The 26503-nt window shown below is 39.8% G+C and overlaps 4 protein-coding genes across 8 annotated transcripts in view; 2 read left to right on the forward strand and 2 right to left on the reverse strand.

Moving 5' to 3' along the window:
* The window catches only part of rap1gds1 (RAP1, GTP-GDP dissociation stimulator 1), a 33063-nt gene extending 28800 nt beyond the window's left edge, over nucleotides 1-4263 (forward strand). For both annotated transcript variants that reach the window (XM_056369310.1, XM_056369311.1), the window contains 2 exons: nucleotides 249-377; nucleotides 1725-4263. In XM_056369310.1, the coding sequence (XP_056225285.1) occupies nucleotides 249-377; nucleotides 1725-1852 (257 nt within the window). In that variant the 3' untranslated portion in view covers nucleotides 1853-4263. The remainder of the gene's footprint in view (nucleotides 1-248; nucleotides 378-1724) is intronic.
* Nucleotides 4264-5511: 1248 nt separating this feature from the next.
* Nucleotides 5512-21316, reverse strand: tspan5a (tetraspanin 5a). Of its 2 annotated transcripts, XM_056369312.1 has the most exons (11): nucleotides 20870-21316; nucleotides 19275-19325; nucleotides 16877-17023; nucleotides 16588-16758; nucleotides 15512-15637; nucleotides 14667-14714; nucleotides 12601-12717; nucleotides 12439-12500; nucleotides 10852-10961; nucleotides 9491-9531; nucleotides 5512-9379 (listed from the first exon to the last, which is right to left on the reverse strand). In XM_056369312.1, exons 1-9 carry the CDS (start codon nucleotides 20948-20950, stop codon nucleotides 10889-10891), a joined length of 876 nt encoding a protein of 291 aa, XP_056225287.1. In that variant the 5' UTR covers nucleotides 20951-21316; the 3' UTR covers nucleotides 5512-9379; nucleotides 9491-9531; nucleotides 10852-10888. The 2 variants fall into 2 exon arrangements, with proteins under 2 accessions (XP_056225287.1, XP_056225288.1); XM_056369313.1 differs by lacking the exon at nucleotides 10852-10961 and having other exon boundaries at nucleotides 20870-21305.
* Nucleotides 21317-22150: 834 nt separating this feature from the next.
* On the reverse strand, nucleotides 22151-25444 carry LOC130164524 (uncharacterized). Its single transcript, XM_056369314.1, has 2 exons — nucleotides 25038-25444; nucleotides 22151-23372 (listed from the first exon to the last, which is right to left on the reverse strand). Exons 1-2 carry the CDS (start codon nucleotides 25321-25323, stop codon nucleotides 22957-22959), a joined length of 702 nt encoding a protein of 233 aa, XP_056225289.1. The 5' UTR covers nucleotides 25324-25444; the 3' UTR covers nucleotides 22151-22956.
* The window catches only part of frem1a (Fras1 related extracellular matrix 1a), a 45095-nt gene continuing 41831 nt past the window's right edge, over nucleotides 23240-26503 (forward strand). For all 3 annotated transcript variants that reach the window (XM_056369306.1, XM_056369308.1, XM_056369309.1), the window contains exon 1: nucleotides 23240-23376. The gene's annotated coding sequence lies outside the window, so the exon portion shown is untranslated. The remainder of the gene's footprint in view (nucleotides 23377-26503) is intronic.

Consider the following 26503-nt stretch of genomic DNA (forward strand, 5'->3'; position numbering starts at 1 on the left):
TGAGCCTTTGATGGATGTAAAAGATATAGAAAACTGAGACTGTTCAGAAAGCGTTTATGATGGAGGACAGGTTTAGAGTTAAGGCTGTTTTTTTTAAACATCTGATCTGGACTGAGTTTAAACAGTCTGACTCAGTCCCTGGGTGCAGGGAGCATTCCACCGGCATTATTTCTCATATCCCCAAAGGTAACGTGACAGTCTCCTCTGGGTCACTTAGTGGTAACACAGACTCTTTTTCTGGATCTCAGTTGCAGCTGAGAAGGACTTTGTTGGAGCCAACCTGGTGTCGGTGCTTCACAAGCTGCTGTCAGATGAGAGGAGTGCTCCAGAGATCAAGTACAACTCCATGATCCTCATCTGCGCAGTCATGGGCTCAGGTGAGACTTACATATGCTTTCACCTCTGAGCTTCTCTTGGGTCTTTTTTATAGCATGAAAAAGATTATGTAGGTCATCTGTCGGTCGATACTGAACGCCAAATTCCACTCTTCATCCCTCACCCCAACCAAGGTCTACAGAAGCTCTTCTTCTCTGACAGTGTTGTATCTGTCTCCTGGTTGTATCTCTTTGCTCTATACAAAATCAGAAAAATCAGGTTTTACCTGACTCAGTACACCACCCAGCTCTTGGTCCAGACCATGGTTATCTGTCACCTGTACTACTACAGTGCTCTTCTGGTGGACGTCCCCTCACACACAGTGAAACCCTTACAGATGGTCCAGACTGCAGCAGCCTGTCTGGTCTTTGATCACATGTCACTCTGTTACTTGTTCTTACTATGAACTCTCACTGCACTTCTTTACTTTATCACACTCACTTATTAAATAGATGTAGAACTTAGTCCTTACACCATGGTGAAGCTGATGTCCCTCACTGTAAGTCACTTTGGATAAAAGCATCTGACAGATGAGTAAATGTAAATGTAAAAAGTATTTTATTCATATTTCACTGTTTTGTTTTTATTTGATTTTAAATTTGATTGTAATTACTTTCTTTACACATTTGGCTTTTAATGTTAAACATCTGCTGTATATTTCCACAGTATTGAGTTTAACAGTACGATATAATGTAACCACAATGAAACTCTACATTTCTGAGTAAGATGTTTCACATTAAATGTGTTCTAGCAGCTCAAAGGGATCATCCTTCACTCTCAGGCTTTTATTGTGAAACAAATGAAATACGCACTGAGGCCCTCAGACCTGCATCAACATGCGTCTTCAGTGCTCTGATCACAAGTGATCAGCTGTAAGTCTGTCCGTTCACACATAAAATGTGTCTCAGTGACCCCTTGTGATCAGACCTCACTTCCTGCTTTATATGCCAATAAACAGGGATGTCATTGTGCTCGTGTGTATGGGTGTGTGAGAGAGAGAGAGCGGTGTGGAGGGGGTGAGTGAATCGTTGCTCTGCTCACAGCTCTACAGTGAAATTAGGTTTTATCCATTTGAAACGGTAAAATATATTTGGGTTCATGATGAAACTGTGATTGGACTAATCAGACTGTGACAGAGGACGTCCCCACTGGTGATCAGATCCCCTGAGACAGATGTTAATACCAGGACTGATCTGATCTGTACAGGTCTGAACAGGACCTAAGGTTCACTGACGGTAGATGAACACCAATCCAAAAGAAAAGAGAACTTAGTCGTAGTGAGTGGTATTTGTAATGATCTGTATGTGATGGTTCACGCTGCTTCTCTTCCTGTTTCTCTTCGTTGTCAGAGCCTCTTCACAAAGAAGTCCAGAGCCTGGCGTTCATCGACGTGGTGTCCAAGCTGAGGGCTCACGAAAACAAGACGGTATCACACCAGGCGTCGCTCACAGAGCAGCGACTCACAGCCCAGAGCTAAATGACTGTGTCCGAGCCCAAAAACCACCCACCCCCCCCCCCCACCCACTGAAATGCCTGCCTGACCACCTAATCACCCAATGACACCTCATGACCGCTCTCCCCCGTGCCCCATCTTCATGTGCCAAGGTACCATGTCTCGTTAACTGCCAGCCAGACATCCAGTTATGTCTCAACCCTCAACCCCTCTGCCCCATCCACCTCCACCAGGGTTAGACTGATGGCTTTATGTTTCTGTTTAAATCATACACCTGAGCTTTTTCTAATACAACTTTTGTTTTGAATGAGAAGAATTCACCCAGAATTAAATAAGATGTGAGGGTGGGAAAGCCTCTGAAACTGTTTTTAGATCTACCACGGGACACCAAACTCTCCTCTGAAAGCCATAACAATGAGATTTATTTAGGTGGGTTAGCAGGTCCTCAAGGCAAGGTGAGGCAGGCTTCAGGCTTTACAGACTGACACCCCTTAATGCTCAATGATTTATCCACTGACTTGTTGGTATCTTTTTTTTTTTTAAATTGATGCATCAGTCTAGCCCTGGTCCCCACCTCTACTTGTGCATGCATCTTCTGCTACAAGTAGCTCCACAGGAGCTGAGGCGCCATAGACAGCCTAACGCAATAGATTAAGAGACGACACTCTTTAACGACCATAGCTGTGATCCCATCCGCCGTCAGCCACCAGTGAAAATGTGCACAAAAGAACAAAAAAAAAAAAAAGACCTCCCTGTCGTGATTTTTCTTTCATTTTTAAGAAGAAGCAGCCATCCATGATGTGCCCAGTCGTGTCCCATGTAGCTCAAGTATAAATTGACTAGAAACTGTGCATGTTTTAGTCCTGTTGAAGGTGTGCCAGTGTTCATTTTTACCTCTCTACTGCTCGCATACTCCAAAGTACAGCCTGCCCTCCTCTACTCACACCTCCTGTCTTGTTTTTGCACTTGGATCTAGAGATTTTATTCAGATTTTTAATTGCTCAGTTGTCCAAACACCCCCACCTCACCCCCCCCCCACCCCGGTCTGACGACTGTACAGTGAAGCTAGAGGCTCTGCAGGTTTCCACCCCCATCGCTGATACAGAATCATGTGAGAAGATCAGGGCTGTAGTGGAGTCTAGCTTTGTTATTGAGTTCAAGTTCAGCTCCACGACTGAGCGTGTGCAGGTTCATTTGAAGAAAAGGTCAAAATTGTCTTTTCCAATGGAAATATAATGATTTATAAACGTAACCATCAACACAAATGTTCAACTCTCTGCAGGGGCGCTGTCAGCCTCCATCCAGTACTGTCATACAACGTATCACAGTCTTCAGTTGCCATCTCCCAGAGGCTTTAATTGCTAAAAGGCTCATTAGATTTATTACAGTAAGAATGTAAAAATACAAACTCACCAGACAGTTGCCAATCTTCTTAGTGACATATAATGTGGGGAAAAACAATGTCAGGTGGGTGCAAAGTAACAGAAATGTGACCAAGAAAGGTCTCTTCCATCAATGTCAATGAATCATTGATTTAAGATGTTTAGTGTTAATGTGAATTAGAGACTAAATCATGTTTTTTTTTTTTTTTTTTTTTGTCTTTTCACCCAACTAACAGTTTTCTCCCACTTTATACACGGCCGAGAAAACTGTCTATTTAACATCGGTGCAATCAGAGCACCACAGTTTGACACTTTGCGTTGACAAATTTTTACAGGTTGAAAACTTTAGTTTGGTGTGCTGTGGCCAGAATTAAAGAAAATTTCAGTAAAAGATCATTTTTAAATATTTGTAGATGAGCAGGAAATGCTCTGAAGTTAAAAGTCAAAGTTGGCAGGAGACTAAGAAGTTAGAAGAGAAAAGCTGAAGAACATGAGTCCAGCGTCAAGATCTCACTCCCTGATCCTGTTTGAAACCACGACAGTAAGAAAAGAAGTGATCTGAGTGAGCGGTGCGGCAGCGTGGAGCCAAGTCTGGGATCTGCTGAGAACAGGGAACTGAATGCAAACACAGATCACTGTCTCACTGTATATGTTCTGTTGAACACCCGTCCCCCCCCCGCCCCCCCCTCTAACCACTGCCACAGCAGCAGCAGCAGAAGAACCCCCCCCCCCCTCCAGAGAACAGGTCACTCCCTCGTGTGACAGTTGGTTCTTCTAGTCAAAGGGATCCTGCAAACACCTCAGCATGTCCGACACTGTACTGACACCCTGTTAACACGCCACGGTGTGTTTCCTGGTCTGGGCCCACACTTTTTTTTAAAAAGGTATGAATGGTTATTTATCAGATTTGTGCTCTTCTGAAGACACATGCCAGTGGAAATGTATCCATAGTAACTGCGTAAATTACTATAAACTTAAATGTTTGTTGTAAATGTCATGAGTTGTACATTTGGAGGATTGTAACTCAGCAGATAATTAAAAGATGATAGCTGGTGATGGCTCATGTCTTTTATTGATTCAGTATCTCCCAGGTGGAACGGTTACACGTCACATGGATCAGTTCATTAGTTCATGTCTGATCCCATTTTTACCATCTCACAGTGAAGCCATGTTCAGACCAGATGTTAACTTAACTTTCACCTTGTGTTATTTGAGTGAATTTGACCATGTCAGCCAATAGACCGACTGTACAGATGTTAGCTTTAGCTAAGTTTTTTTTTAAATCTGTATAAACATCCCCAAGAGGCAAGTGATTTTTTTTTCTGGGGAAAAAACAAATTCTTTTTCACTTACCTCTCGTGTCATTTTCACAGATGAAAAAAAAACCTTAAAAGTTCATACGCTGATTATGACACAACATAACACAAATGTCTAATAGGATAAAATGATGAAGTGATGACATTTTATATCCAAAAAGTCCAACATCACTGTGACATCATAATGTTCTGCAAAAACACCTCTGGCCATTATGCAACACTGTAACTCAGGAATAGAAGGAGAAGTTGTGACCATATTTCTGAGTTGGAAATTCTAATGTCTGTTGTCGCAGTGCATTTATGATGTATTTCATAAAGTCCAGGATGAAACACAAATGTTTACTCGAGCTCTTGGTGTCAACAGTATGGTGCAAAACAAGACCAGGTAAAAACATAATCTCTCCCATTTCAGCACTTCACTCAGATATACTGTATTTTAAAACTTTTTGTGTCAGGTATTTTACATGGTGTAACTCAGCTCAGCCACTGGGGGCTGTCTAACTACAGCAGCTAAGCATTCGGTTTCCATGATGTGGAGCTGCCACTGAGCCTCACCTCCACTACAGCCAATAAACTACATTGATTACAGGAACCACTGTCAATAATGAGGCCGAGGAATGACGAAACATAAAACACACTGAGTAAGAGAGAGGGAGACGGAAGTCACTTATCTTAAGAAACAAGCAGATCCCCAGCAAACATTTCAACATTTTAATAATTGTTAAATTCTATATCTTGACAGGTTTTGTGAAAAACTGACTTGCAAAGAACTTCAGCAGTGCTGATGTTGTGATCAGGGCTCACTATTCGAGGATTCCTGTGCTCAACATCTGTTCAGATTCATTTTTTGACGTAAAATAATCAAATACAATATAGTTATTATTACCCATAAACACTCGGCCGGCCAACCAATGATGTAACTTTCTTACTCAGTCACAGACATTCAGGGATTCAGCCAAAAATCACCACTTTAAAGACTGAAAGATGCAGTTTTGTGGCCTTTTATTGAGTAATTTCACTTTATATTAAAATCAGTCCAATTTTAGTGGGACATGAGAAAAGCAAATAAGAGGAGGTAGTTACATTACAATGTTTGTGGGATATACACTGATGAGACAGAACATTAAGACCACACAGGCAAAGTGAATAACGATTATCTTCTAAATGTCCAGGATATATTAGACGGTCACTTCTTGTCATCAGGATCATTTAGAAATGAGCAGGTGTCAAGTCCTGGACCAACTCGTCACGAGCAGACGACTGGGAGCTCCAGGTGAGCACTGGTGACGCAGGTGAAAGAGCAACAGTATTAGACAGGGGTGGTCTTAATATTCTAGCTCATCAGTGCACTGTGATCATAGAAACAATCCATGGGTCAGGTCGTGATGAATGACTGCACCATTCCTCATTAGAGTTTTTTTTTTTTTTTTTTTAACAACTCCTGAACCTGGAACAAGCTTCAGTAGCTGATCAGCACAAAGGGAAATCATAAAACCAAATCAAACATACAATAAATATTAATAAGTATCAAAAACAGTGTTGATCCCTTTTTAGTATCTTAACACTTCAAATTTTCTAAATAACAATTTGAACTCTGAGGAAACAAAAAATGGGATGCTTTAAGGAAAATATCACTTTAAAAAAAACAAAAAAAAAAAACTTCTTAACACCATTTTGAAATTCCAGATTCTAATACCTGGGCTGGATTTATAGATTTTGGTCTATTCAGTGTCAGATCTGCATCAAAATACACAGTGAAAGACAATCACAGGATACATGTGCCGGATTGGTTTCCATTCAAGTGAGTACAGTTAATGTATGAGGAAAATATTTAACATCTTACTGAAAAAAAATTCTCCAAAAAAAAAAAAAAAATTGAGACGTCCTCCAAAAACATGAACTCCTTGTCAAAGTGCTAATATCAAATGACAGAGGGGGAGGACACCAACATAACCTTTGTAGTTACTTGTGTATCAGGACCTGAACACACTTCACTATCTACAACTGTTTTAAAAAGATGGAAATTAAGAGCCATTTTCCAAACCAGTGACCTCTTCATATGTGATGTGGTTTGTTCAGGACTGGGTATCCCTTCCATACTATTGCCAATACAGTATCTGAATTTATCAAATACCAAAACCAAACTTATTATTAAACCATATAAACATATTTCTCCACAAAATCCTGTTTCAATTTAAAGGTCCCACATAGTATAAAGGTCTCTGTCCATGTGTTGTTTCATTATAGATCAGGACTAGGTTCTACATTAACACTGCGAAAGTATCAGTCCACAGAGAAATGCTCAACGCCTGTATTAAGAAACTGAGCCTTAAAACCAGCTGTACGGACTTCTTGACCTTTGATGTCACAAAAAAGCAGTCACCGCTCTCAAGCTCCGCCCATCTGGACCCACCATCCAATCTTGCAGGATTTAGTTTCTCTCAGGCTATGCCCACGATACTACGTTTTTGTTTTAAAACGCATCGCTTGCTACTTTTTCGCCTCCCATCCGCAAGTGTTGAATACAACAAGCTGCTGTTGTTCACTTACATTCTGTATTTTGATGCTTCAACTTTGCTGTTCCTCGCTCTGAGTATTTCTCGCAACTAATTAACTGCAGAGTAGACAATCTACTTCCTGTTTACACCGCTCACGCATGGTCAGCGTATGTGATTGCTCACATGTATGAGTTTTCAGGTGTGTTAGTCTGGATGGAGATTGTTTTTCGTTTGTAGTGTTGTGGATGTAGCCTGAGTGTTTACCTGAAATCTGCTAGATTTTTATTGGATCACTCAGAAAGCAGTCAGCCAATCAGAAGAGAGGCTCCTCTCTTCTGATTGGCTCACCGATCTGTTGTTACTAGAGCTCCAGAGAGAATCCTGAGAGAGGAGATGTAAAACTACACTGAGATGGTTTTTGGTTCTTAAAACCACAAATATATCTTCTTATGGATCAACACTTCAAATAAAACACAGAAAAGTCAAATATGGAGCTTTAATGGATTGATTTGGATTTTCTCACATGCTACATGCACGCAAGAGCATGTTCAGCTGAAGCTACTACTGCATGACATTAGCTTTAGCAGTCTGAGTTAGCCAGATTGTGTCATCCCAAATATTTCCCCTGCTGTTCACTTGCTGAGCCAAAATAAACCTACATGTGAAATGCCAAGACAAAGACACCTGTTTGATTTGGCTAGCTCCGATTGCTGAAACATCGTGTTAGCTTCAGGTCAACTTTGGACTGTAGATTTTGTCCCCCCCATCTTTTAAAGGCTGATCATGATTATTTAAGGGCTAGAAAACCATTATACTACAAAGTTCTCTACCAGTGTACATGTGGCATGTGAGATGTGACTGCCCAGATCCAAATCTATTCTTTTAACAGAAGAAGTTAAAGTTTGAACGTGTAATGCTGTAATAGAATAAAATGGTCTATAACTGGGTAAAGAAGTGAACTAGATTAGAAATCTGACCAGACAATTATTGTCCTACTGTTACTACTGTATCATCCTACTGTTCTTGACACATGGTCTGTACCACGAAGGTGCAGGTCCCCAGTCCTTCCAAATACATGTGGCTCAGAATCTGACACACATTCTGGAGCGACACAGTGGTCGTGAAATTTTGTCTCCTTTAGTGATGGGAGAATCCATCACGTAATTAACTGAGGTCCCTTTTAGTCCATTAGATAAGTAGTAACTCATTATGGTAAATAGTTGAAGTAATTACTGGTAATTTCCTCTTTAATGCCGGATGAGTCAGCATTTGGAGAATATCTAGCTCAACTCTACCATCACAACAGAGCACACACATATCCTCACTGCTGATTGACTGAACACAAATTAAACATCACTGTTAGTGCAATAACAAAAATACTAGATAAAGTGACCAGAGACAGCGGTAAATGAAGAAGTCCTGGAATCTGCTGTAACACACAAATACCCTTAAAGGTCCCATATAGTATAAAGGTCTCTGTCCATGTGTTGTTTGATTATAGATCAGGTCTAGGTTCTATATTAATACTGTGAAAGTATCAAAGTGCTCAGTCCACAGAGAAATGCACACAGCCTGTATTCAGAAACTGAGCCTTAAAACCAGCCGACAGGACTTCTGGAACTTTGTGATGTCACAACAAAGCAGTCACAGCTCTCAGCCAGGCCCCAAGTCCCACCCATCCAACCTTGCAGGATTTGGTTTCTCTGAGTGTTTACCTGAAATCTGCTATATTTATACTGGACCACTCAGAAAACAGTCAGCCAATCAGAAGAGAGGCTCAAAAGTCCTTTCTTCTGATTGGTTCTTTTTTGGTTCTTAAAACCAAAAATATATCCTCAAATAAAACACTGGAAAAGTGTAACATATGGGACCTTTAAAGTTTTATTTTGACAAAAAAACAAGGAGGTCGGGCTTTCAGTCCAAAACCAGGCAGAGTGTTATAGCTTGCTAACTTCTGTAACTGTGGACAAGTGATGGAAAGGTAAGTAAAACAAGCACTGAACTTTGAAAGAAGTACACCTCAGTTTTTTTTTATACACTATGTCACAGTCCTATGTGATGGGTTTAGCAATGGAGCATTATTTCCACAGTGAAAAATACCAATCTAATATCAAAAAGATGTATCAAAATTCCTACTCTCTAGACGCAGCTACCAAAACTGGAGCATTGTAGTGTAGTGCATGTTTAACCATCCTCTCCGGCTGTTTTCTTTTTTACAGTAGTCACACACAGTGTTATATACAGAGCATTTTTTTCACATATTAATGCCTCGGAAAAAGGTGCTGGTTCAGTGAACAACGTGGTGCAGGTGATCAGTGACGTCCTCTGAATGCTCCCTGACGTTCTGCCCAAAGACTGGCAAAAAGAAACAAAACAAAATCTAATGAATATTCCACTTTTTACGTGATCCTGTTAAACGCCACATTTTATTTATGAAATTGTATTTCACGAAAAGAGAAGGGTTACCTGTTAGAAGTGAAATGCTGTTTCAGCATTAGGTAAAGAAACTGTAAAAAGATGAAGAGCTGAATTCATTAAAAAGCCAAAGAGTAGTCATTAACAAGGCTCCAACTCTCCTGTGGTTCAACAACTTAAGGAGACGGGGAAGCAGGAAACAGTGAAGTTCAGGGTTAGGCTTAGGAAACAGTTTCTGCGGAGGATCTAAACTAGAGAGATGATATGGGATTACAAGATGAAGCAGAGAAAAGACAGAAACAGAAAAATGTCCTGAGTTGGACAAGGTCACAGCGAGCAGGCAGTGGAAGAAAAGGCCACGAAGAAAGAAAGGATTGTTGTCTAAGTCACATGACTCCAAACCACCCCAACTCTACAGCTCAACAGGAACATGTAGGAAAATCACTGACATGCAGTCATACTGACAATTCATTCACTGATTTGACCTCTGTGCTTTGAAGAATCTTACAGTTTTTAAAAGAATTTGTATGGCCTTGCTCCATCAACACAATCTGAATTTTCCTCGATTTAAATGTAAATTCCACATTAAACATAGTCGTTGACTTGAAGGACAAGGTCTCCAGAGTCTAACCCTAACCCTAAACAAATATGATATAATATAATATAATATAATATATGTAATAGTGTTCTGTTGCTTGTAGAGAATACAGGTGTATTCATATTAGAGCAGAAAAGCAAGGGTCTGTTCTGTGCAGTATTTACTACTCCAAAACTCTCTGTACTGCCCTACTAAACTGTGCTACCTTAGCAACAATGCTAATGTTGCTATGTTCTGTCAAGCAAATATCTTTTTGGTCATGTTTTACTTGTAGTTATCTTAATTATTTCCTGCATTTTGACTTGTTTTGTGTTTTAATAATTGTTTCATTTGTTGTTTTTGTGTTTTTTCATGATAATGTGAAAACGCCTTTAGCCTATGGAATATTTGAGCCTTAATTGTGAGCATATAATGAAACGTTTTAAGCATAGAAATGGACATGTAACTATTATTTTCAGTTAAGTTTTAAGTCACTTTGAAGAGCAGTTCAGCTCTTTTAGATGAACCACACCACTGTTGTTAGCCTGTCTAGATGTTTCTGTAAATTTCTGACCTGCGCTCACCAGAGTTCATTTCATTGGATCTTTAAACTTTCAGTTCATTAGATGATATAATTAAAACTGACAAATTGACAAAACAATCACTGCATAGGCAAATTCTGGCCTCCATATCACACAAGTGTAGAGTGAACACAACTCCATGTTTCCAGACTTGTATCATAAATGGAACACAACACAACACCACACAGATCATCCACCCAATCACAGCAATGCTCAAGACAAAACAAATCACCAAATGGATCCATCACACCCACCGGCTACAAACACACAAACAGCGTGTGTGTGTGTGTCTCATGAGTAGTAAGCCGATGCTTTCTTGCTGGAGTGTGGTGGGAGTCGACGCATGGAGAGAGGGGGGGGCACCCTGACGAAGCATGGAGGAGGAAGAATGAGGTTTGAGGTGAGTGTTGGCAATGTAATGGTAAAATTCAGCAAGCCTCCTCCCTGTACTTCCCTCAGGCTGCTGTGGAGTTTCTGCTGAGGTCAAACATCTTTTTTATCATGAAGAAAAAGATATTTGATGAAAAACTGAAGAGTTTTGGGCATTTGTCTGCACTTCTTCTACAGGAACACATGTTTAATGGGTCCCTACAGCCTCGGTGTCAAAACTACATGTGTCCAATTTTCATTGTTAAGTACAATTTACATGGTGATCTTACAACATTAAGATTATACATGGGGACTAAAGTACAGAGCACCTGAAGTATTATGAAAATGATTTGGATTTTGTGAGAACAAGATAACTGGTGCACACAAGATAATGGTAACTTCAGTGCACACACTGTTATGTTGTGTACAAAATACAAAAAAATATGAATATCAAAGGAGCTATTTGTAAGTTTTGCTATTGCTACATAGATAATGTTAGCGTTAATAGCTGTTTACTTGCCAGTCTTCCCATGAGCTTGAGCCATTGTTTCATTTACAATACAAGAGGTTATAATACATCTTCTGAGCAGCTATTTCTTTTAGGCAGACCGGACACTACAGTGACTCAGTATCGGAAAGTGACAAGTGACAAGACAGTCCAACCTGAGTGCGGCTAGCTGGTTAGCATGCTAACTTCAAGAGAAGAAAAGACATGATAGAAATAGAAGTAACCACTGGAGACAGCTGTTGGTGAGTAAAGGAATTAAGTTTGATGTTGAACTCACAACGTTTCCTCTAGACTGGTAAGTAAACAACTGCTATGGCTAACGTTAGCTATGTAGCAATAGCAAAAACTTACAATTAGCTCCTTTAATATGAAGTCTTTCATCACTTTGTCGGCTCCATACTCTCCAGACTTATGTACAAACCCTGTTAGAGCCAATAGATAGATCGATATATCAATATATCAATAGATATAATTTAAATATTATATAAATATTATATAAAAAAATGGTTATTAGGTTTGTTGTTTCTTAAAAAATAGTTCTGATGATCTTTGCATCTAATGGTTAAATGACGTTGATGTTCTCTCAAGAGTGTTAACAGGTAATGCCTTTACATTATCCAGACCATTGCTAAGTGTGACTGGTGTAATTCAAACAAAATGTGTGTATGTTTACAATATTGTGCCCTCATGTTATCCACAGATGCATGTTTGTTTTTATGTATAACATAAAAAACAGTGCATCTAATTTGAATTTGAACTTTATTTTTTTATCTAAAATATCTCTACAATCTGAGAGACACTTCCAGGAATTATACTATGACAAAGAGCTGAAATGCCTCATGTTGTGAAATGGAAACAGTAAAAACAGATGGGTGCAAATCAAGGGAAATCTGCTTGAAAGGATAAAAATGTGGATTCATGAGACACAGAATGGAAGAAGTAAAACTACAGATCATTTTCTCACCAGCTTGCCCGCACAGCCTCGATGTCACTCACTAAGTTTTGGGCCAAACAAATCCCAAAAATCTGTGGATGAAAAACAAGCAACAACATATAATGGCAACATTTTCAAAGAGAATATTTTTTCTGCAGCAGCATGAATGTGAAATGTGTGAATGGAACTGGCCTGCAGTAGTGCAACTCCTATGAAGATCCCAGCCACCAAGGTGAGGTTGTCCTGTAGCCACTTCTCAAACTGTGGCACGCAGCCTTTCACATTGATGTAGTCCTTCTGCTCCGAGTCCTGTATGAACATGAGTGCCTGTCATCATCTTCACATTCTGACTGAGTGCACTCACACCACAGATTTTTAAAAAGCAAACTGGTGGCCCTGAGAGCTCAACACACTGCAATTTAAGAAAACCCATGCAAATAGACATTTCATTCCATTTGTACTGAAAAAGGGTAAAACCAGATGTGTTTTCTTCATATTGGCCTGTATGTGTTTTGGTTTTGGCAAAAGTCCTGGCTCTAAGTTTAGAAAATGTCCTCCCTTCTATCATCACTAATGATCAGACTGGTTTTATACAAGGGAGGTATTCTTCTCATAATGTAAGATGACTACCCAGTGTTATTCAGCCTTCCTCAATGTACAGCTCTGAGGCCTTGGTTTTTGCCTTCATTTCGATAGCAACAGTGAGAGAGAGAGACAGGAAAGTCAAGGAGAGAGAGAGGGGATGACATGCAGTAAAGGGCCATGGGGGCCCGACTAGAACCTGGACCGCTGCTGATAGGACTAAGCCTTCATGGTACGCCGGAAAACTTTGCTAAGTGGATGCAGATCTTGTATACCTCACCTCTCCCTTCTACTAATGGGCTCAGGTCCAATAATGTTAGTACTGAACAGGGCACAAAACAGGGCTGCCTGGTGAGTCTACCTTTGTTAACCTTGGCTATGGAAATTGTCTGTAATCTTAAACCAAGATATCAGCATAGAAGTAATTTCTTTAAATAAGATCTATGTACGTCTATATGCTGATGATGTTTTGATTTATCTATCCCAAAGGGATTGAGCTAATCTAATGAAGTATTTTTTCAGGCTTTTTATGCATTTATTACAGTATTACTTTATTACAATATTCTATTCTCCCATGTCTCTTGTTTTTCTTTAAAATGCTCCCAATTATGTCTTGCACAGCTAAATAATGCGATAATATCATTTATTTGGTGCAAAAATAGACTGAATCTGACTGACTCGGTAGCCACTGCTACTGAGCCTTGAGCACAACAGGCTTTTGGTGGACAAGGTGGACAACTTAACAAAGTTATAGGCAAGTGGGAATCTGATGTGGGCACTATAATAGAAGAGGCCTGGAATGTCTTCTACTGTCCTACTATTTAATTCAGCCTGGGAGAGGCTGAATTACATTTCCTGTTTTATACTGGCTTTATTTCACTCCTGCAGCCAGACACAGAATGAATCCAGAGCTATCAGATCTTTGTACTAAATGTCAATCAGCTGTCGGTTCATTCTTTCATTGTTTGTGGAGCAGCCCTCATGTCTGGTGGTATTGGATTACTATTGTTCAACAACTTGGTTAAATTTTCAACCATCCTTTACATCTGGGTGTAAGGACTCACCTGCTGCGACTGAATGATGACTAACCTGCTGATTTTTGTAATGGAGACCTTTTGCATATTTTGCTGCACTCTGCTCAGAAATGAATTTTCTTCATTTGGACCACTGATAAAGCTCTCGCTCCAAATCAATGGCTGCATACAGTAACAAGTATCGCCCCTTTTGAAGCTTTCTCCACAGCCTTGAAAGATACACTCTTTTTATTCTACTGAATCTGGGAGCCACTAAATCTCAAAGGATGAAGTCAGTGCTGATAGAACTGGACTGGAAAAAGGACATAGAATTACAGCTTGGTATGACATTTAACTGCAAAGTAAATTAAGCTTTCCAGATATAAGGATGGCTGTCTGCTTACCTGGATTCCCACTTTTTTTGTTTTGTTTTGTTTTGTAAAATAATTTGATAAAAATACGTTCATCAGAGATTTTCCCACCTTTTCATTCTTAGGTGACAAACGGCCTATTGTATTTAAATCTTGGCCTTCAATTGTCATATTTAACATAAGCATAAATATTAGCTATTAACAGCTTTAATCCATCTTTGGAAGAGGAAAATTACCAATTCTAAAATCAGGAAGGAAATGAGAGTGAGTGATGCAGATATATGTTACTTACTGGTTTAGCTCGAATGTCGTAGCCACACTGAGTGTTTATCACATCCTCCTACAGACAGAAAGAGTAAAGTTTGTAGGCAGCAATTTGAAGTTAGCAGCTAATAAGAACAAGACTGAGAGTTTACAGCCATGTTAGCAGCACTGTATTCAGTCACAGCTTCTTTGAGCTAAATGCTATTGTCAGCGTGCTCACAGGTGTAACAGCATAGTTGTGTCTCAATTCAGGGGCCGCATCCTTCAAGGCTGCAATTTAAAACCAACTGCATCACAGCAGTCTGTGCTATTTCAAAGACTCAAAGACTTCAAATATGCCCGTTTCCCAGGCAACCAAGGATCCTGAAGGTGGGTCCCCAACCTATCCCAAGATTCATTGCACGCCATAGATATCTATATCTATAGATTAATCACTGCTCAAAACAGCAGTCAAGGATTAATGGGAAATTTCCATGGACCAGAACATGTCGTTTCAGTTCAGCCTTTGTGGTCTCTGCAGTCTTCGGATGACTCGGTCTATGAGGGCAAGGCCCTTGACTTGGGACACAGGTAATATCTACCATGTTCATCATTTTAGTTTAGGTGTTAGAATGTGACTACTGCTAATTAGGACTAAACACAAAGCACAACTGAGGCTGATGGGAAGTGAATGGCAGGGCCAACAACCCAATTAACTGCACAGTAAAGATTTCATTCTGAAGTAACAGGGAAAATTTGGTCCGAACTCTCTCAAAGAGCTGCTACAGTCCACATACTGGACTGTGTTTGTTTTAAATACCTTGCAGACACATGCATTAAATTCAAACAGCTTCACATGAACTCTATAAATGTGTGCATGTAGGGGACTCGTACCGCTGGGTCCTTGGTGCAGCAGGAGAAGGGAACTCCACACTTTTCCCGGCTGGGATTCCCATCAGTGCAGTTAAAGTAGATATTCAGGTTCCAGTCGTCTGCTCCAAACGCACCGCAGCACTCCCACTGAAGTCAGGCAGAAAGGAAAAGATCTGATCATCGCTGAATCAGTGTTCACAGTCAGGCCTTCTCACAAGCAAATGGACTTGATCAGACTTCAAATTCATTATAGTCTAAAGGTCTCTGTCCATGTGTTGTTTGATTATAAAGCAGGTCTAGGTTCTATATTAATACTGTGAAAGTATCAAAGCCTCAGTCCACAGAGAAATGCACACAGCCTGTATTCAGAAACTGAGCCTTAAAACCAGCCGTCAGGACTTCTGGAACTTTGTGATGTCACAACAAAGCAGTCACTGCCCTCACCCATGCCCAAGCCTCGCCCACCTGGACCCACCATCCAACCTTGCAAGATATGGTTTGTCTGAGTGTTTACCTGAAAAATAAACAGTCAGCCAATCAGAAGAGAGGCTCAAAGCCTCCTCGCTTCTGATTGGCTAGCCAACCTGTTGTTACTAGAGCTCCAGAGAGAAGCCTGAGAGAGGAGATGTAAAACTACACTGAGATGGTTTTTGGTTCTTAAAACCACAAATATATCTTCAAATGGATCAACACGGAGTTTTAAACTAAATATACTGGCAAAACATTCAATTACATTATTCAGCGTACACAGCACTGAGTACTACTAGTAAAAATAGTTCTACAAATATTTTTAAAATCTAATTTCATGATTATAACAGTTCTCCTATAATGTAATTAACTACCCAGATGTTTTACATTGTTTTTAGCATGTCATGTCAATTTAACAATTTAACAATTTAACAATTTAATTAAAGGTCCACTTACAAACTTTTTTTCTGGAGCTTTAAATCGCATCTCACTTCTTCAGCAGATTGAAAACTTCATGTGCTGAAGCAGGCGAGACGTGATTGAAAGCTCAGGAAAAAGCTAGTAAGTGTCAAACTATTAATTCCAAGGCCATGACTGAACATTTGTGTTCAACTGTCTTCTCAACTCACATATTCCTGAGTGAAGTCGATTAGGTTCTGCAGATCGATGTCGTCCCGGTACGCCCGGATGTTATTGTTGATGAACAGGTTGAGCTGGTCTTTGATCCAGTCCTTGAAGACGAACGCCAGGACCCCCGTCGTCAGCTCCAAGAAAAAGATGATTCCCAGAAACACAGAGAACTAAAACATAAAGAAGACAAAAAGACCAATTCACACTTGAGTCATTTGCAGAACGCTGGATTTTCTGATCAGTCGTTGCTGCGTTCAGACTGGAACGTGTTCTTAACGTGGAACATACAAACTTCAGCAGAAAGGTGTTTTCTCGCAGTGCTCCGATACATCCAGCAAAGCCCAGGATGAACATGACACCCCCGACCACCATGAAGAGCCAGACCGGGTCCAGACCGCCCAGGTCTGTGATGGATGAGATGTTGGACAGAACCCCCTGGAGCGAGGAGAGGGAGCACAGCAACACTGTCAGTCTAAACCCGGCAGTTACACCTCTGTCTGAACATGTTTGCCAGTCGGGTCGCAGTGGCATAACACAGGAGGAAACCTGACTGAATTCTGGGGGAAAGACTGATTTATAATACTTCACTAGATATCGGGGAATATGAGCTGCTTCAGTCACATGGTTTGACAAGTCTTCTTATTTCGATCACCCTGCTTTCACGGTGAATTGGAATAATAATGATTTGATAAACATAAGGTGTGTTACGTTTGAAAGCTTGAACCTTATTTTAAACTCATAATCATAAATTCAGACAAAACCGAGATGATGGCACGACTCGACACAGACACCAGTTTGATCAATTAACAATAACTCTTGATAACTGTGTTATTTCTTATAGTCTGACAGTCAAAAATCTGGGAGTCACATTCAATTCCTCCCTTTCCTTTCATCAGCACATTAAAGATATCAGCAAGACTGCATTTTTTCATGTACGTAACACAGCAATGTTTTGGTCTGATAACTAAATAATGAAATCTTAATTCATGCTTTCGTTTCATCAAGACTTGATTATTGTAACGTTTTGTTTTCTGGCCACATGCTCGTATTAAAAGCCTTCAAATGGTTCACAATGCTGCAGCTAGAATTGTTACTAAATCCAGAAAATTTGACCATATTACACGGATTTTAACCTTCCTTCGTTGGCTTCCTGTTCATCAGATCAGACTTTAAGGTGCTGTTGATGGCATATAAGGTTCTAAATGGAATTGCTGCTTCATACCTGCCTGATCTGCTTAAACCTCATTCTCCAGCTCATGCTCTCCGTTCCCAGAATTTAGGGCTCCTGTCGGTTCCCAGAGTTAATAAGACGTCTGCTGGCTGCAGAGCCTTTTCCTATCAGGCCCCTGTGCTCTGGAACAACCTCCCTGCTGATATCAGACTGTCTGACTCCGTTCAGACTTTCAAATCTAAACTTAAAACCTATTTTTATGCCTTAACTTTCAGTTAGCTTCTTATTCTTTTACAAATTCAGGCTCTGTACCTGCTGTCATCCTACCACTGGTGAGGGGGCCTCAGTCTCAATAAACTAGTAAACTCAGTACAGTATAGTCCAGGTTGTCCTGCCGACGAGATCACTATTAACTTTCTGAAAATCACTGCATCATTCTAACTGTTTGTTTTTTCCCTCAAGCACATGAAGCGCCCTGGCTGTGGCCTCTCTCTCTCCTTCTCTATCTCCTTCCTGTTCCTCTCTGCAGGTCCTCCCACCTCCAGAGCTGTAGACTCTGGACCTGCAACTGCAAACCACCTACTGCCCCATGATCCTGTTTAACACCTACTTTACTATAATTAATAATGATAATTATTAATACTATTAGCTGTCATTACTATTTTTATCAGTAGGAGCAATAAAGTTGCCATTACATTACTATTGCTGTTACTGCCGCTACTATGACTATTATTAATATTGCTATCATTGCATTTTCTTGTTCTTTTCCTCTGTGCTCTCTCTTGCTCTCTCTCTCACTCTCTCTCTCCAACCCAATCAGTCGAGGCAGATGGCCCCGCCCACCCTGAGTCCGGTTCTCCTCGAGGTTTCTGCCTCTTAAAAGGAAGTCTTTCCTTGCCACTGTCGCTCTTGGTGGGAATTGTTGGGTCTCTGTAAATAAAAGGTCTAGACTTGCTTTATTTGGAAAGTGCCTTGAGATAACTTATGTTTTGAACTGCCGCTATATAAATAAACATTGACTTATCTTCCTTCACAAGGAAAAAATTCTGCAAACACTGGATAACTGGAATTTAAAACTAAAGATTTTTTTGCCCACTAGAGGGCATCAAAACAAGCTGCTAGTTAGCTAGTTGCTAACTTTGTCTATTTTTGGTGTACAGAGAGGTTGTTGCCTGCTGGTGGGGTAAAGACTGGAGTTGTACGACCAACACAACAAGCTAGACTAAAGTGCTCTCTAGGCTCAGGGCAGCTCAATCTCTACAAGAGACACCTTTAAATTACTTGATCCATTATTAATATAAAATATTGATTAGTGCAGCTTCAATTGGAAGAAGCAGTTACAGAAAAATGATAAAGAGCATTTAATGAGGGATTGTCTGTTTAAATCAGGACGATATTAGTATTATAATAATTATAATTGGCCTTTAATAAAAATCTCAAAAACACAATTAAATAAAAAATATATATAAAATATCAATATAAAACATTATTTCTATCTAGAGTGTCTGTACTCACCTTCTCACTCCATGCCCACAATCCAATTCCAACTAAGGCCATGCCCAACAGCTGCAAACAAATCACAGTCATGTCATATTACAGTGAATGTGTTGATGCATAATGACATGACATCAGTCTGTCAAACATTTCCTCTGAGGCCACTGTGGCTCTGTGATGTTCTCCTGGTTCCTGTCCCTGCCCCTCGCCTTTCTTATCTCATAGTGGCATTTATTTATGTCTCCATCCATCCATCCATCCATCCATCCATCCATCCATTATCTTTACCACTTATCCTTGTAAGGTCGCGGGGAGGCTGGAGCTAATCCCAGCTGACGTTGGATGAGGGCGGGGTACACTCTGGACAGGTCGCCAGTCTATCACAGGGCTGACATATAGTGACAAACAACCACTTGCACCCACATTCACATCTATGGACACTTTAAGGTCGCCAATTAACCTAATTTACATGTCCTTGGACTGTGGGACCCACACAGGCACCAAGCCCAGGGTTCGAACCCAGAACCTTCCTGCTGTGAGGCGACACTGGACCACCATGCCGCCCTTATTTATAATAATTAATTTTGGAATTATTTACTATAATACTATAGATTAGAACTATTATTACTGACTTATGTACCACAATTTTTTTTTTAATATATGGTTTATGTTAGAGTTGGAATTCTAAGATTGTCATCTTAGCTGTATAGTTATAATAGCTGTAATCCCTAAATCATATTTCATGCCTGCATAAAAAGAAACATATCTTATACTGTATGTCAAAATCTAATTTCTTGTACTGTATATTTTTCATAGTGTATTGAGTGTATCGGATTTGAAATGTTAGTTTCAAGCATCTGAACCTTTTTGTATTATTATCACCATGCTGGTGGTAAAAAATATTTCTTCGATGACACATGACCATCAGGGCTGCAACTAAAGATCATTTTCATCATCACTTCATCTAATGCTTCAGTCATAATAACATACGGTAACAAAATGTTCTCAGCTGTGTTTATTCCTTAGATTCTAAAGTTGACAGTTGTACATTGACAGTGAAGGAACTGGGAACGTGCATTTTTCACTAATTTCTGGCATTTAATAGTTAATATCCTTCGATTAATCGATAATGAAAATAATTGACAGTCTTACACCATTACACGCACATGATTCTCAGTGCGTTGGCATGAATGACATCGCTTTTTTTAAACATATGACGTCATGTCTCCATATATTGTAAAGTTGAAGTTGAAATGTTTCAGCATTACCAGTATGAATGTGATATGAGTGTGTGAGTGGATGATATAAGCCTGCAGCCTGCAGCCGGACACTGAGGCGCTGAGCTGTCATTAGTTCACTACAAAAAGCCGATTAGTTCTCTCTGTTGTGGACCGAGCTCGAGCTGCTTCTGTCCCAACATTTCTGACTGCGTTCAGGCTGAGTGGAAGATTAATGACGGATTTCAGTCTGAATATGAACTTGACAGATAACGGACCCGGGATGAAATGTAATGACGACTCGGGCCTTCCTCCCTATTGGCCAGTGGACATGAAAATAACCGACGTGCACTGGATAGAGGCGCAGACGCGTACAATAAAAAAAAATAAAAGTCTTACCCAGAACAGGATATTGAATCCAAAAATGAAGTATTTGATGCAGCAGCTGACTTCGTGTCCTTTGTAATGATTCCCCGACATGTTTCGGCATCATAAGCGCAGCGTCTCTGGTCGGAAGAACGGCCTGCTTCACAGGCTTTGTGTGCGGGATGGAACAGGTTCAGCGCTCCGGGGAAGCATCTCACTTTGTCTTCAAACGTTCACACGGCCGCATCACATCCACCCGGGCGCCATGATGAGAGGAGATCGGGACACGCTCGCGCACCCGGCGGGAAAATGATCAAAGGACGTTAACGCGACAAACTGCGGTATAAAATATTGTCCTCCGCTTTCTGGGAGAATTGCGCCTACAGGAAGGCGGAGCTGTTACTGCGGTTGGTCGTCAATCATTGGCTGCAAAAAGACTTGAAGGACTGAGACTGTGACCAATCAGATCAGAGGAAGAATGGTACACTTCCTGTGTCTTAGATGATGTTGATATCGAGTTAATAATATGATAGCCTACTACTTAATAATAATAATAATAATAATAATAACTTATAGAAAAATATAGAAAATATATTTTTATGATTATTTATTATTTTACGAGACTACTACTACTACTACTACTAATACTTCTACTAATAACTGTTATTATTATATAATAAGTATATTATTATTATTATTATTATTATATTATTATTAGTAGTAGTAATGACCCTGAATTACCTGCAGATGCGACTGTGAATGTGTCTATCAATATATGTGTGTGTTGTAGCCTGTGAGATGTGTCAAGGCTATACTTCATCAGTCACCCAGTGCAGGCCCTCCATCCTCAACAGGATCCAAATGTTAGACGGGATGAATGGAATAGTAATAACAAGAATATTAATAAAACTCACAATTATTTTATCCACCAACATGTACATGAAGGTGTAAAAATACTCACACAAGCAGTAAGGTATTTTATACAGTACATCTCATGTTCTCCAACACATAGTTTTGGTTGTATTTGTTCAGGTTTTTAACAACTTAAGAAATAGTCCATATTGGAACAGTTCACATTCTGTTCTGTGGAACATCCAAAGTCACTACTGCTGGGAGAAATGTTGCGATTAAAAATGAAAAAGAAATAAGGAAGCAAAACTTCTTTCACCGCCATTGTGTTGGGTGGAGACAGATGTCTCAAAATCTGGACAAATAAAACCAGAAGTGTCTTTTGTAATTTTGGTAAACGACAATACTGAGATCTCTAAAACTCAGACTAAACAACAACAATAATAATGAATGTAATAATAATAATAATAATAACTTTTTTAATAATGATAATTTCTTATCATTTGGTCACTAACTTTTACTTTGAAAGTTTTCACAGGAAGCATGAGAACAATTCTCTCCTTCTTGATGACCACCTCTTAACACACTACATTTGTATCCTGACATTTTACAAATACAAAACTTTGCATTATGCAGCTGTTACCAATACTGATGTTACTGGTGTCATTTCTAATAAAGACACTGATAGAGTTTGATAGTTATTGTTATTAATCAATAACTGTTAGCTATATTAGTCGATTATGACACTGCTGTTACTTCAGTTTTATGTTGTGTGGTAGCTACTCACTGTGTCCACTAGAGAACAGCAAACTTTCATGATTGTAATGGCAAGCATCAACTCCACCAGTGTCAAGTCAGACCTTAAAGAATTAATACTTCCAGTGGAATCTTTCAAAATAAGAGATGGTAACTAAAATTAAGTTAGGCAGTAGTTTTTTTTAAATGATATAGATCAAAATAATAATAGTGCATCTCTGACAGTGATACTGATGCTTGAAAAGGCCATTCATTAAAGAAAGTTGCCAGTGACATTTCTCAAGACCAAAAGTTAAAAAAAAGAAAAACAAATTTTGGATTTGATTTTGTCAAGTGTCAATAACAAAATGTACAAACCGTCAACCTTACCATCATGATCTCTATTTTTCCCAAACTTTCTGCATAATATCCAACATATCAGAGGTGAATAACACTGAATTGATTAGATAGGTTGTAATAAAAATGCTGTATCAGCATCACTTGTCATTTCAACACTGTACAGTGGTCCCAGTGAGTTAGGTGTGGAGAGGGTGTGTTTGGTAAAGCACCAGTAAGGGTTCACTCAGAGAGCCTCTGCTCAGACAGTATAGACTCTGTGTTAGGGCTTCATGAAGGACCAGACTCCCACTCTCATCTGTGTAACGCAGCTGAAAGCCCACTACCTCCACAGGCTTCACAGCCAGAACAGCTGATACATCAAACACGTCATATCCAGACGAGGGTCGCTGGTCCAGGGTCAGTAGTCTCTCCTCCAGAGCTGGGCTTTCCTGCAGAGCTCCCCGTGAGGCAGTGACACTGTGCAGGGTGACAGTCACACTGAGTGGACGGGGGTGGAGGGTTTTTCTGAACAGAACCAGCTCTGCACCCAGCATGGAGGGGTTCAGACTGCTGACATTGAACCAGATCCAGCCTGGAGGAGCTTCATCTGGACCTGGGTGAGTCATATCATAAAGAGAAAAGGAAATGATCAGTTAATGGAGAAATTCATAAGTTTAGCCACGGCTACAGAGCCATTGTTAGCATTAACAGTCTCAAAGAAACGTTGTGAGTCCATTTACTCACCAACAGCTGACTCCAGAGGTGGAGAGTAATGCTCTTGTTTTTCCTTCACGTCTTTTTTTTTTTTTTTACTGAAGTTAGCATGCTAACCAGCTAGCTCCAACGTAGTGGGCCCGTCTCATAGGGCGTATTCTAACCTCCACTTTACAGCAAGACTGCCCTTATAAAGGATTCATATATGGTTTATTGTTGTTAAAACTTTATAAATTACAAACACAGTTTTCATACATTGATGCAGGCTCATTATTTGGAAAGATGAAGTTAATACTTACTGCTCATTAATCTTACTAATGAGTTACTACCAGTTAGAGCTGGTAATAAAGCGCCTTATAGTAACTGATTAGTAAATGGAGATGTGTTTTACACTTTACAATAACCAGCAAAAAGCATCTCCACTGTACAGAACAATCTGATCAACACCTGTGATTAGAATGATGTCAAGGTAAACAATCCTTAAAGGATGAATCTGGTCATGTGATATGATCATTTGGTTTGCCATAATTTGATCTGCCAAATGGAACATTTTGACCATTAAGATGCTGACGGAGGTCAATTGCTAGTAACTTAACACATATGTGATGATGGAGAAAACAAAGAAAGCTCAGTAACTAACGAGATATGAGGCTTAACAGTACAGAGACATGTGGGCTCACTATTTGGCAAGCAACAGGTCACTGTTGCCCTTTTTATCTAAAGTGTTGTAAGAGCTTATAAATGATTTAGTGTGTTAACAAGTTGATTAATAAAATGGTTATAAACCATTCATAAACCCTTTATAAGGGTCATCTTATTGTAAAGTGGTACCGATTGGTAAGTTACCAGCTGCTAATGCTAACGGTGGCTATGTAACAATGGCAAAACTTAAAAATAGCTCATTTGAAGCTGATACACAATTAAAGATACATTCCACCACTTTAATAAGAAGCACAGCTCAGCCTGTAAAACAGTTGCAGTTACAGTGTAATACCTGCCAGGTCTCACAATATAACCCCAATGATGTCAAAGGTATTTCCAGTCAGTTAATGCTCAACTTATCTTAACTTTTAGGCAACTACTAATTCCAATTAAAGTTGCACTAGTCAATATTTTTTTTATATTAACAGTGGCTCAAAAGACAATGTGTAATGTAAAAAGGGGCCACTCATCCCTCGGCTCTACAGAGCTTTTTTAGTGTCTTTTAGCTTATTGTTTTGGTTTTACGCTCTGCTGCTAATTTACTGTATTGGTTCCAAAACAGCACATCTCATCACAACCCAGTTTCCAGTAGGTGCTTTCTCACAGACACCACTCTAAATGAATGCTAATATTGCTCTGTATGTTTGCTACCATGTTAGCAACATCAACTTTGTAAGGTGAAATCCCGGTAACAGGTTTTTCCACTGCCCCCAGAAAGCAAAATATCAATGATAGCAGCTTTAAAGTACCTTCACTATTTAATGCACCATCACCAGTATCTTGGAGTCAACCAGTGGATTCATCACTTTCTTTGTTTAGATAGATTTAATAGCATTAATAATAATAGTAATAAAGACCTTACCAACAACACTGCGAAAGCTCTGCACTAGTGTTCCATCTGACCTGCCAAAGTCCTGAGCCTCTAGTGAGTCCAAACGCAGGTAGACCCTCCTCATGTAGGGATGTGGTTTGGCCTGATGGCTCGCAGACACTTTATTGATATGTAGCATTTCCAAAATAGCTTTGTTGAGCTCCTGGTCATCCTCTGCATCTCTGCGGTGATCCATCAGCAACAAGCCTGTGATGGAGCTCAGCAGGAGGAAGACCAGCATCACATCGAAAAACCCCACACAGACTCCTCGAACCATTCTGAGTTTATTTTAGTAGTAGTAGTAGTCTGATTCGGTCGTGTGTCTGTGCTGCTTGTCCTGTCAGAGCGCTGCTGAAGTTTCCATCTGGCACAGTAGTGTAACAGTCTGTACACTAATAGGTATGCAGGAACCACAGGGGCTGTCAGGACCTAGTGAAGCAGTCCACTCTGAAGCTGAGGAATGTTGCTTCCTTTTGACAAACACTCTACCATGGACTGTAATGAGCCTCAGTCCTGCACAGCTCTGAACGACGACCACAGGCTGATGCACTGACTGGAAACTCTCAGTCAAACAACAGTCATGAGCAACAACGGTGATTTGGACTGTAACTATGACGACTGCAGCCTCATGTGTGATATATGTTATACTCATAGGGTAATACGTACAATGTTTTCATCATCATCAATAACTCTTAATTAAAAAAAAAAAAAAAAAGACATGGACAGGTTCTGGTAGGATGAAGTGTTGGTGCCGCTATTGGGAAAATAATGCTGTGAAAGTAATGTCACCATATTGAAAAAAAAATATTCGTCATGATTTTATTTACAAGAAAACATTTTAATATTTTTTACAATCAAGTCTTTTCTTATTTCAAAAATACCTATCCTTATAAAGGATTTATAAATGGTTTATAATTTGGTTATTAATTTATTTACAATAAGACTCCCTGTTGCCAGTTCCAAATGTTTGTAACTGATAAATAAATGTAACTTAAGCAGCAGGTACAAATGCTGGATGATGATGATGAAGAAAGTTCAGTAGGCTTAACAGTACATATACATATGGGCTCACTATTTGGCAAGCAACAGGTCACTATTGCCCTTTTAATCTTATGTGTTAAAACAGTGTATAAATGATTCATTCAAGCTGATTAATAAACTAGCTATAAACCATTCATAAATCCTTTATAAGGATAGTCTTGTGAAGAGGAACCCAAAAATCATATCTTTTAAAGATGGGCGGCACGGATGTACAGTGGTTAGCACTGTCGCCTCACAGTGAGAAGGGCTTTCTGTGTCGAGTCTGCATGTTCTCCCTGGGTCTGCGTGGGTTCTCTCCGGGTTCTCCGGCTTCTTCCCACAGTCCAGAGATATGCACATTAGGATAATTGGCGAATGGTTGTTTGTTACTAAATGTCAGCTGTGATAGACTGAAACCTGTCGAGGGTGTGCCCCGC

This window comes from Seriola aureovittata, chromosome 23, assembly GCF_021018895.1.
Source record: "Seriola aureovittata isolate HTS-2021-v1 ecotype China chromosome 23, ASM2101889v1, whole genome shotgun sequence".
NCBI lineage: Eukaryota > Metazoa > Chordata > Actinopteri > Carangiformes > Carangidae > Seriola > Seriola aureovittata.